The sequence below is a fragment of the Erythranthe guttata genome, chromosome 9 (assembly GCF_056151865.1).
Source record: "Erythranthe guttata isolate IM_541 chromosome 9, IM_541, whole genome shotgun sequence".
Taxonomy (NCBI): Eukaryota; Viridiplantae; Streptophyta; class Magnoliopsida; order Lamiales; family Phrymaceae; genus Erythranthe; species Erythranthe guttata.
In genome coordinates, this window is record NC_142541.1 from 15,335,865 (window position 1) to 15,347,996 (window position 12,132).

Below are 12,132 nucleotides of genomic sequence, written 5' to 3' on the forward strand. Positions count from 1 at the left end.
TAGTATGTACTGGACTTTTAGGTCACTTAAAAGCATATGTAAATCAATACAGTAGAGGTTTTCTTCTCAACATTGCATTATAATAACAAAGCCAAAAAAAAAAAATTAATAATAATAATAATAATAATAATAATAATAATAATAATAATTCTCAAGGATTTCTTCTCAATATTGCATTATTTTATTATTTTAATCAAGAGCCACTTCCACTTCCCCTACTTGGAGTAGTTTGTTGCCTTTGAAACTACAAAACCCTGCCAAAGTGCAAAATTCAGGCCTGTGCTACATATAGCTCAAAGATGAAACGAGGAAGAAAAAAAAAACGAAGAGTAACGAACATACCTTTTCATCTACTGTAAATCCACACCTTAATATCATTGATATAGGAAGAGGATAATACTTCAACTCCTTGTCTGGTTTTGCCTCCTTCGTCACCTTCTTCCTTATTACGACCTTCTTTGGCCGAGGCTGTATGAAGATACGGATTAGTACAAACATATGCACAAGGCGAAGCCCTATTTAGGAAAACAATAAAAATAAAAAAAACACTGACCACGTATTTTTCTTCTGATTCCTCAGATACTACAGGGTGTGTTTTCGGATCATCCACATTGCCACCCTGCAACTGCTAAGTTGGCAGGACATAATATGAGAAGCAGCTCTACCGCTAATATATATAATATATAGTCAAATGTAGAAAAAGTAAATTACATAAAACGTACATCCAAGAGATACTTTCCGACCAATGCCTCTAACCTGTCTTCATTTTGGTCATACACGTCCTCCTCTAGCTGCCCACAATAACAAATAAGATAAACCGAATGAAAATTAAGACAAAACAAGCTTAGGAATGAAGAAAAGCAATATACGGTAGGACAAGCAAATACAATAGCAGAACTGGATAAAAGCTGATTCTAGATTAGAAAGGGAATGAAAAAAACGCATCAGTTCCTTTGTCCGTCCCATTTTATTATCAATCATACTATTGTGGTTTGTGCATTTCTTGATTACAAAGAATGCCCAATTTAATCCTTTTGCAAATATGCTTTACAGGGTTAGTTTAACTTTCTGGAAGCATAGTACATGTTCGATATCTGATTATAACTTACTCTAGATTCTTCTTTGTAGATTTCGGAATCAGCAGTAGCAGCGTCAACACATTTTGCACTTAGAAATTGATCATCATCACTCCTGAAAATATAAAGTCATAATCAGATAAAACTCAGCTTAGGGAAGTTATGCAAATCAACACCCTGTAAGAATCTCACTAAGAACTAAAGCGTCACTTTATTAGGAAGCATGTGTTACAATCAATATATGTAAGCTGTGGAAAAAAGCTAATTTCAAACAGGCCACAAAAAAACAACAGATATCTTATCAGATAACAAGACCTAAACGACATGAATAACGATTATTTTACACAATAGTACAAGTTGATAAAGAAGTAAATAGCTCGCAGGCGCTTAGTGATTGTCAATAGTGAGACTATACCGGTCAAATTTAGGAAAGAGCGGTATAACTCTTTTTGGCTTTACTTGACAATCGCCTTTATGAACAGGTTGGGACTTGATAGCCTCAAATGAAGCCATAATATCCAGAATTTTACTTTCCCTGAAAAAAAAAAGGGAAAAAATATTATTTACGAAAACAGTTATAAAGACTCGGCCATAAATTCTCCAAATAAAAACAGTATGAAAGTAAGATATAACTAACCTACTACTGGGCGGCAACAAAAGGCCATGACGTCGAGCGTCCCGCTGTTCTTTGGCTTGCTTTTTAGTCAGATACTGCAGGTCACATGAACATCAGATCTAGTTCAGTTCTCAGCAGAGGTTGCAGTAATTATTTCTTAAGGAAAAGCTAAAACAGCACCTTCTTTATTTAATGCAGTAAAATTCAATAACAATCATAAAAAATAACTATACAATACCTGCTTAGTTGAACTCGAACTAAGGGGAGGAATATACTGAGACAGCAAAGAAACACCTTTCCCACTGGGCCTTTCTTTGTTCTTCAAAGCATCTTTCTTTACTGGTATTATTGGATCAATATCATCATCATGCACCAACGCCTCATCTTCTGGATGAAGGGGTTTGCCTTTACCCCTGCGCCGACTGGTCAACAAGGAGAATTATATAATAACACCCAAAAAAAAAAGTTAGGAAAAATTACGACAAGGGGCTCAATAAGCTTACCTGTATACACCCATATCAAGAAAGTTCAGGGGTAAACCACTGGGCCTTTCTTTCTTCTTCTTCGAAGCATCTTTCTTGACTGGTGTTATTGGATCAATATCATCATCACGCAACAACGCCTCATTCTCTGGATCAAAGGGTACGGCTTTACCCTTGCGGCGACTGTCAACAAGGAGAATGATATAATAATCACCAAAAAAACAATTAAAAATAAGGAAAAATTATGGTGAGGGTCTCAATAAGCTAACCTGTATACGTTAATATCGAGAAAGTCCGGCGGTAAACCACTGGGCCTTTCTTTCTTCTTCACAGCATCTTTTTTGACTGGTGTTATTGGATCAGTATCATCATCAGGCAACAATGCCTCAACTTCTGGATCAAGGGGTATGTCTTTACCCCTGCACCAACTGGTCAACAAAGAGAATATAATAATCAGCAAAAAATTAAAATTTAAAAAAACAATTACAAATAAGGAAAAATTATGGTGAGGGGTCAATAAGCTTACCTGTATACGCTCCTATCAAGAAAGTCCAGCGGTAAACCACTAAGCCTTTCTTTCTTCTTCGCATCCTTCTTGACTGGTGCTATTGGATCAATATCATCATCACGTAACAACGCCTCATCCTCTGGATCAAGGGGTATGCCTTTACCCCTGCGTCGACTGGTCAACAAGGAGAATGATATAATAATCAGCCAAAAAAAAATTATAAGTAAGGAGAAAATATGGTGAGGGGCACAATAAGCTAACCTGTATACGCTCGTATCAAGAAAGTCCAGCGGTAAACCAAGGTCTGCTCCAGGAAATAGCTGTGGCTTCCAATTTTTCTCCAATGATGTAACTCGATATTTGCAGTATCTGCAGGTTCAAAGAAAGATCCCTAAATAAAAATTCGAAAAAAGAGAGCGGGAAAACAAAAGGCTGTCCACAGCCACACCCAAAAATTGGGGCATTGCGTTCACACCAATGGCCTTGCTCCTATTTTGTTATTATATATTTTTTAAACTTTTGGTAGACTGTTTTTCAGAAATGAAGTAAGACGAGGAAATACAACGATCAGTAGTCTGGCCATCTGCCTCTTTCACTTTTAAGTAAGCTTGCTCAATTAAGTTATTTTCTATCAAGGAGGTCGAGGAAGCTGAAAGTACAACTCTCGATAAACATAGGTATCAAGTTTATGATTACCAGTAGAATAATTGCATCAATCATCAGAAAAGTGTAGTTTTATATCATCATGTTATATAAGTGCCTAGATCACTGTTATTAGATGTCGCAAAAAAAAAAATTCAAAATATACAGGAGCGCAAACATTAAAGTTTAAATGGATATTCATACACTGGTGGAAATGGAAATACCTCCACAGGAACATGCATGTATCATAAACCAACATAAGCACATAACACTTGCTCTGACAAGTTGTTTCACCTCTATGGCTCTACCTCTACTTACTATGACTTAAATTTGCAAGGCAATTATTTATCAGCTGGCTGACGAACTGAAAGCTAGCTAAAGTTTCATGAAAACAGAATAGGTTTATAACGGCGAAACAAATACTGCCTCCATCTTAATAACAAAAATTTCCATTTTGAAATGAAATAGACTACTCTAAAACGCAATATTTTTTCCAGCTCGATGAATCACAAATGAAAAAGTTCAAACATAAACAGCTCAAGAAAACCCTTGTCATTAACTTTGGTGGTTATTTGTGGTTTCTTGTACTTTTTTTTAGGCTCCGTGCTCAACACCAGATGTGGACAAGTAACCGGGCAAAAAGGGGGGGAAACTTAACAGATAGAAAGAAATATCAATGTCAATGTTAGCACTGAAATGGATGCAATGGCAAGGTGCTAATAGCTGTGGGATCACACAGCCATCACTAAAGTTCAAAAATAAAAACTACTATATGCCAATAGTGTAACAAAGTAGATACATAAGTACAATACAAAAGATCTTCATACCGATCGGGGTCTCTTTTTATAGGCAGAAGCTTCATCTTTGCAGATGGATCTGGCAGTTCATTTCGGAACCTGAAAAGAGCAAAATACCTACAGCTCACATTCTGCTTACAAAAATATAGGAGCAGCAGTATTTACTATAACGAATTCCATTGTTTTGTTTGATAAATAGTAAATATAAATAGAGAGATCTTGATATCTAACAACATCAGTAAAAGTTGCATTTAAAGTGTTAGGAGGAAAACATTGAATTAGAAGCAATCAAGGGACTGACCCTTCTTGGAAATCAGATACAATAACACTTCAAACCAATTAAATTGACAACCAAGGCATATATTATTTTAAATGCAACATAATCGAGAAAAGAAAAGAATCTAGTGCATATCGGTTATATCAACGAGAAATCTAAAAAGTTAATCCCATACCTAAAATCACACAAGAAATCAGACATCTTCGTCTTATTTCTCAGCTTTGAAGAAGACTTGGAGCTTGAACCCTTATCAGACATCGTAAGACCTGCAAAGATTAACAATCTAAGAAACTTTTAATTCGTGAATTTTGATACGGTGATGTAGATTTTGGCCAACCTAAAAATCACAAGATCAAATCGAATAAACATACCTTATTGACACAGAAGAAGGCTTGAATGTGGACGGATATTCGGTCAAAATTCCCGAGAGGAATTGAGGCGGCGGCGCTGGATTAGGGTAGGGGGGTTTTCACAATTGAACTTGAATTTGGTCTCGAGACGCTCAATTTGTAGAACTCGGGCTCAAATGTACATTAATGAAAAAGCAATAATGACCGGCATTGCTCCTCCAAGTGTCGGCACAATCCAAATGCTGAATCAGCCGAGCCACTATAGAAAATGTAAAGAGCAACAGAATTAATACCATCATACGTACCCAAGACGCAAATTAAAGTAACATATATGATGTGTACACACATTAAATCCGTGATGACTGGAACGTGTACGCATAACCTAGATTATTGAAATCTAATAAGGCTGTCTTGAAAATTCAATGCGGAAATAAATATATTCATTAAAATCGGATCGATTAATGTTCGTTTACGCATAATATTCAACATTGGAACTAAAACAACTACAGAAAAAAGTAGCTGATAATATAGACAGAGTAAAAATTGCCAGTAATTTTTCGGCACAAGGTATTGTAGCTAACAGCAGAATCGACGGATTCACAATTAACAAATGACTCACCAACGAGTGAGTCTAGATTAACGAGTACTCCAGCAGGCCATATGTGAACCAGAAGCCAACATTGAGTCTTCTCCGGCATTTTGTTTTTTTTTTTTCAGAACCCCTAATTTGTTGTTTGGCTTTCCTCCTCCGTCTACATAGAATCCATGCCTCAAACCCCTGCTTTTGCCACTGGTTCTGCAGATACTGACTGCCACCGCGAACTGGTGGCGGTGCTGCAGCAGCAGCAGCAGCAGCAGATCGGACAGGGTTTTAGTTCGCGGCGGTGGCAAATGTTGATTATAACTGCAGGATAATTTTACAATTTACGCTTCAAAATCCATGGGATAGAAAACTACGATCCGAAATTGAACTCCAAAATAACAATTTAGATTCGGAGATCTTATGTTTGGAAGGGATTTAACAGACATGAAAAAAAATGAAACCCTAGAAAAATTGAAAACAGAGAAAAAAAACCCCAAATAGAAAACTGGACCTGATTTCCAAGCAAGCCCCAGATCACCATCCACCATTGAAGAGATGATAACTATTGGCGGCACAGTTCTCTACTTCGTACTCTCATGTGAATTATACTTTCATAAATGAAACTAATTTTTGTTCCAAATGAATTTTGAAATTTTGAATAAAAAAACTTGTTCTATAATAAAATTAAATTAAATTAACATTTTCTTAGAAACTTTTTAATATAAACTAAACAATAGTATTGATTTTATGAAAGTGATTTTCAGTTTTGTTTTCTATTTTTTTGAAAATTAAAATTAGGTCGATAAAGTCAAGTATTGATGCGTGGATCAATTCAACTATCCTAGGCTCCTAGCCCATCAAGCAGATCCAGCCCAGCCCACGAGAGACTAAGCCCACATGAATATCCCACGAGACTAGGTGTCTGCGACTAAAGTCCACATGCGAGACAAACTCTAGATAACTTTCGTAGCGAGAGAAGAATCGACCACAGTCTAGCGAGAGAAGAATCGACCACAAGCTATCGAGAGATTTAGCCGCCTCATCCATGTGACATTATTTAATGCACGTCCAATCAACTGACAGGTGCAGAGAACGTTTGTTGCTTTTGGCATGTGCGACTATTTCACTATTCACTTGAAACGACAAGGTATATGGAGATATTTTACTAGGATAATTAGACAGTTCAGGCCATGGGGCAAGAAAACATAATAACCCTAATACTTATAAGAGAACTCTTTTAAGTAAAATCACTGATTTGACCGTCAGAATGCTAACTCTGGCCTAAGTCCGGACTACTTTTCCTACCATTTGCAAATGTTGTTCAAGCCTAAATCACAATCCAGAAAAAATAAACGATTTGAGATCAAGTATGTATTTCTTCAAGTTCGTCCCAAAAAAAATCCGGACTACTTTTTCTATCATTTGCAGATTTCGTTCAAGCTTAAATCATAATCCAGAAAAAAAATCAACGATTTGAGATCAAGTATGTATTCCAATTTCGTCCCAAAAAATCGAGAGAGAGAGAGAGAGAGTTGAAACTTTTAAAATTCATAATATAAAGATAATGTTCCAAAATTCGAAATTTCGAATCAAAACTGGCGGTACGAGTTTCGTTCAAATTTTCACCCATAATTTGTATCATAATTATAGCACCATAAATAGAGGTTGATATATATTTTTATTTTTATTTTATTTTTGAGGAAAAATAGAAATTGATATTAAAAAATGAAAAATATAATAAAAACAAAATATTGGTCCATAGAAGTTGTGAGTGCTGTGAAATTATTATAAGTTGAGTTAGGCCTATTCGTGAAATCCATTTGGGTTGAAGTCGGACCCACACTATTTTCATTTATTTATTTGGGATCATTATAAATAAGTCCATCAATGGGTACTTAGGTGGTGTTTGCAAATGATTATTTAAAAGTAGAAGTTCGTGATTGTGTGTTAAGTCAGTTTTAAGTGTTTATTTCTAAAAGTTGGGGGTGTTTTGATAAGTGTTCGTTTTGCACAACTTTTACTTATCTAATCTTCGTGTTTTGGTCTTCATTCGTCCGAGTTTTCGGCTTTATTTGTATATATTATGTTGTTTTTGTTTTATTTATATTTTAGGTAAAGAGAAGCTATTTTTGCCGATTCGAAACGATTTTGGAAGCGAAGCCGAGAACCAAACCAAACACGTGCAAAAGTGCATTCTCGCGGATTGTGGCAGTGTTTGGTATTTCAAGCATAACTTTTGCATACGACCTCCGATTGAGCTGATTCAAGTGGATTTAGAAAGCTAACTTCAAGGGCTACAACTTTTGGGAAATGCACAATTGTCGAATTCGGGCTGAAAAAGGGTCAAAACAGTGTTTGAAGTTGATGCAGAGGCCAGATCGCGATCCAGCATCACCGGATCGCGATCTGGTGGCAAATTCCAGTAGCAGCGAAAAGTTGGGGCAGATCGCGATCCGCACTTCCTGGATCGCGATCTGGGAAGCGGTGGGCAGTTTTCGAGGTTGCCAGATCGCGATCCAAGAAGCCCAGATCGCGATCTGGGCACAGAAATCGAGACTAGATATTTTTCTTTGATATCTCACTATAAATAGAAGGTCTCCTTTTCATTTTTCGATAGCTCGAAAATAGCTTGACTCTCTCTCGACCTCTTCTTCGGTTTCTCTTCGGTTCTCGCCAGTTCTTCGCGGGAAGCTTCGACGAGGGTTTCGACTCGGGTTTTTCATAAGCTTTTCTTTACGTTTAGTTTATAATTTCTCGTGTTCTTCATTTGGATGCTATGTTTGTAATGAACTGAGCATTTTCTTTTAGGGAAATGAAACCTTGTATATATTGATTTTGATTTCCAGATCTGTGATCTATTTGTCGTTCTTTGATTCTGTTTATGTTTTCCTGTATTAAATGCTTTCGATTGTTTGGCCAACAGTTGAATTGATTCTAAATGGGAATGAACTCGAGAGAGGATTTCTCGTTTGATTTTAGGAAAGCATAGCTCGGGTTGTGGAAACGGAGACGTGATGCACCTCGGGTAGCCCTTAAGGACTTGACCTAAATGCTCTCTTAATATCAGGTTCTGAACGGAGACGTCGGACCTGTGGGTAGACTCTAACTACACTGGAGACGGGGGTTAGGGTACTTTAGTGTCTGGGTTAGCGAACATAGAATTGACATTAGATTCGGATTTGTAGATCTTTATCGATAGTACACTGGTGGATTTTACCCTAGAAGCCTTCACACGTCGGAATTCCTCGATTATACTGGCGGACCGTTGTTTTTATTTTTGTTTCCTTTTTGCTTCATGTCATCTCCCATCTTTTTCTCCCGTCTAGATAAAGTTTAGGATAGTATAATTACGGTACTTGGCAGATTTAGGAACTTAATTCCCTGTGGATCGATATCTGGAATTCACTATTCTACAAAACGCGATACTGTACACTTGCGGTAATATATACGTAGGTTTTACCCGTATCATGTTTGCAAATATTCCGGAAAATGAACATAAATAGAAAAAGCAGGGTTAGGGGTGCTTTTAAAAAAATAGCTTAAAACAGATTATTTTAAGAGAAGCAAAAGCAAAAGTTGATTTGCAAACACGTGAAAACAGATTATGAACAAAAAAAAGCTCATAATCACTTTCAAAAAGCTTTTCCAATTCGTAAAGAGATTCAACCAAAAAATTATTTTATTAATAAGTCCCTACATGGTTTAGATTTTTGTAAAGGACTAAAATAACCCCTCATACTTTAATATGCTTCAGTTTCATCCTTAACTTAACTTAACCTCAATTTGACCCCAAATTTCACAAATTATTCAATTTTGACCCAAAACTTTTTTTTTTATATTTTCTTTTTCCCGCCGGATACCGGCGGTCATTGACTTTTCAATTTTTTTTTCTTCCATATTTTTTCGGCGGTTTCCAGCATTAACCGGCGGTCAACACCAGTCTCCGGCGTTGACTTTTTCGATTTTTTTTTCTTTTTTTTTTCTTCTTTTATTTTTTTCTGTAACTTTTTTTTTACATTTAAACAACAATATTGTTGTGACAGTAATATTAACTATATTACTGTTAAACACAGTAAAATTAACTAAACTACAGTTTAACACAGTAATATTGCTATATTAATCTCTAGCACAGTAATATTAACACTACAAAACTCATTATTATTGTGTAATAGAGTAATATTATTATGTTGACCGTTCAACAAATGTAAACATAATAAAAAGTCAAAATAATTAATATTACTGTCATTACTGTGAGTGACAATAATATTACCGTCAACCACAGTAATATTACAATAATTGACAGTAATATTATTACGTTACTCCGTGAATAACTCAAACAAACAAAAAATCCAAACGAAATAATAATATTGATGTGGTTGACACCAATATTAATATAACAACAGTAATATTACCGTCAACCACAGTAATATTATTGTGTTTACAGTAATATTATAATAATAGACAGTAATATTATTACGTTACTCCGTGAATAATTCAAACAAAACAAAAACCCCAAAATAATAATAATATTGATGTTGTTGACAGTAATATAATTACGTTGACTTATCAACAAATCAAACAAAATAAAAAAAAACTACAAAAATAAAAAATAATAATATTACGTTAATTTACTGTCAACGGCAGAACAATTACATAAATGTATTGTCAACGGCAGTACAATTACGTTAATTAACTGTCATCGACAGTATAATTACGTTAATATACTGTCAATGACAGCACAATTACTGTCAACGTTTAGCGGCGGACGTAAAAAAAAACTTGAAAAAACACTAAACGAAGTCAACGCCGGAAACCGGCGAAAAAGTCCGGAAGAAAAGAAAAGAAAAAGTTACAGAAAGAAAGAAAGAAAAGAGAAAAAAAATTCGAAAAAGTCAACGCCGTAAACCGGCGAAAAAATCCGAAAGAAAAAAAAATTGTAAAGTCAACGCCGGAATCCGGCGGGAAAAAATAATTTTTGAATTTTTTTTTTTTTGAAAAAAAGAAATTTTGGGGTCAAAATTGAATAATTTGTGAAATTTGGGGTCAAATTGAGGTTAAATTAAGTTAAGGATGAAATTTGAGCATATTAAAAATTGAGTATAAAGGGTTTAGGGTAGTATTGGCATATACATGAATGTTTCTTTTATTTATAAAAATTAAAGAGATGGGCTTATTGGTGAAAGAGATATAACCTTTAAACTATAATAATAAAAATGTTTTGTTGGGAAATTATGCACAAAAACCCCTATTTATTTATTTATATACTTGCACATGTACCATTGCTTAAAAAATTATTTATCTGAACATAAATATCATTGTTAGTATTAAAAATTATAGAAGCTAAGTAAATAAAATTCATTATTCTCAACCATTATCTTTAATTAATTAATTAATTCTCATTAAAAATCCATTATCTAAAATTCACATTAATATTTGGAAAAATAATTATTTTTGTACAGAAAAAACAAATTAATTAAAGAAAAAAAGAAAAAAAAAAAATCCCCATTCGACGCCGTAATAAACATCCAGTTGTTGCAGATATGGGTGAGCAAAAAACCCGAAAAACCGAAAAACCGAATCAAAAAACGAAAAACGAAAAACCGAGTCGTTTCAAGCCGTACCGAATAGCAAACCGCATGTACGGTTTTTTTATTTTTGAAATACCGAATTATTTGGTTCGCTATGCTAGAAAGGTAAATAACCGAACCGAAAAACCGAACCGAAACTATAAAATGACATCATTTTATATAATATATGTACTATTTTACTCTAATTTTTTTTTCTATCTATCAATTACTTGTCTCATTCTTAGCATTTTTTTCATAAATTGAGACATTGTATTTTATTTATTTAGTAATTAAAAATCTGCTTGAGTTCATGGTTTTAATAATGTGGTAGATGAAAGTAGAAAAAAAAATGAAGCATAATACATTATCTAAATTACTTAAGTCCTATGGAATTATATATTTTCATTGCATTAGTAATTGTAATTGTATTCTTTTGTTTGTACAACTTGAATATGTAGTTACTCTTGAACCGAAAAAAACCGAAACCGAACCGAAAACGAAAGAAACCCGATAAAAGACCGACATACACGGTTTTTAATTTCACGAAAACCGATATATTAGGTTCATGTTCGGTGTTAGCCAAAACCGAACCGAACCGACTCGGGCACACCCCTAGCTGCAGGCAGGTACATCACATTGGTGTCAGCATCTCCCGCTCATTTTTCATCTCTCACTATAACCAACTCTGCATACAGCTCTTCCATCAAACGCTCTGCAACTCACCCTCTCTCATTCCCCCAACACAAAACACACACAATACACACACACACAGTGAAAATAGAGGCCGAAATTTGAATCTGATGGATTTTTAGTAGAATTTCAGCATGAATTTCACCAGAAAACCGAGCTTCTTCGTTTTCCTACTCTGCGTTCTAATTTCCCTTAAAAACAAGCAGGCAGATATCAATAGAAGAGGTTATGTCGATTCGGACTCACCGCCTCCTCTCCAAGCTCCGCCGTCTCATCGGAAGCTGCAGCAGAACGATGGTGGCGAGAATATACTCCCCCAAGGAATCAAATACGACTACTACAGCAAATATTCCCCGTAAACAGAGAAAATCATCCGATCTAGCATTCAAGAGCTATACGAGTTTCGCCCCGACGTTGCCCATGCACTACTGAGGCTCGCCTTCCACGACAGCTTCATCAAGGTGACTCGATTTTTTGTTTTTTTTTTTCCAATATTTCCGTTATTTGTTTGTGATTTTGCGTTACTGCATCGGACATGGGTTGA

The 12,132-nt window shown here is 35.2% G+C and overlaps 1 protein-coding gene across 3 annotated transcripts; it reads right to left on the reverse strand.

Annotated features, from left to right (window-relative positions):
- Positions 1-6,113, reverse strand: LOC105975998 (protein PAF1 homolog). 3 transcript variants are annotated; one of them, XM_088823092.1, is made up of 17 exons: positions 5,843-6,113; positions 5,368-5,652; positions 4,770-5,007; positions 4,574-4,664; positions 4,152-4,220; positions 2,944-3,051; positions 2,701-2,856; positions 2,444-2,602; positions 2,196-2,357; positions 1,931-2,114; positions 1,714-1,787; positions 1,492-1,611; positions 1,110-1,191; positions 723-791; positions 554-625; positions 343-468; positions 1-254 (listed from the first exon to the last, which is right to left on the reverse strand). In XM_088823092.1, exons 4-17 carry the CDS (start codon positions 4,654-4,656, stop codon positions 216-218), a joined length of 1,503 nt encoding a protein of 500 aa, XP_088679218.1. In that variant the 5' UTR covers positions 4,657-4,664; positions 4,770-5,007; positions 5,368-5,652; positions 5,843-6,113; the 3' UTR covers positions 1-215. The 3 variants fall into 3 exon arrangements, with proteins under 3 accessions (XP_088679218.1, XP_088679219.1, XP_088679220.1); XM_088823093.1 differs by having other exon boundaries at positions 4,574-4,681; XM_088823094.1 differs by having other exon boundaries at positions 4,574-4,681; positions 5,824-5,968.
- Positions 6,114-12,132: the final 6,019 nt, after the last annotated feature.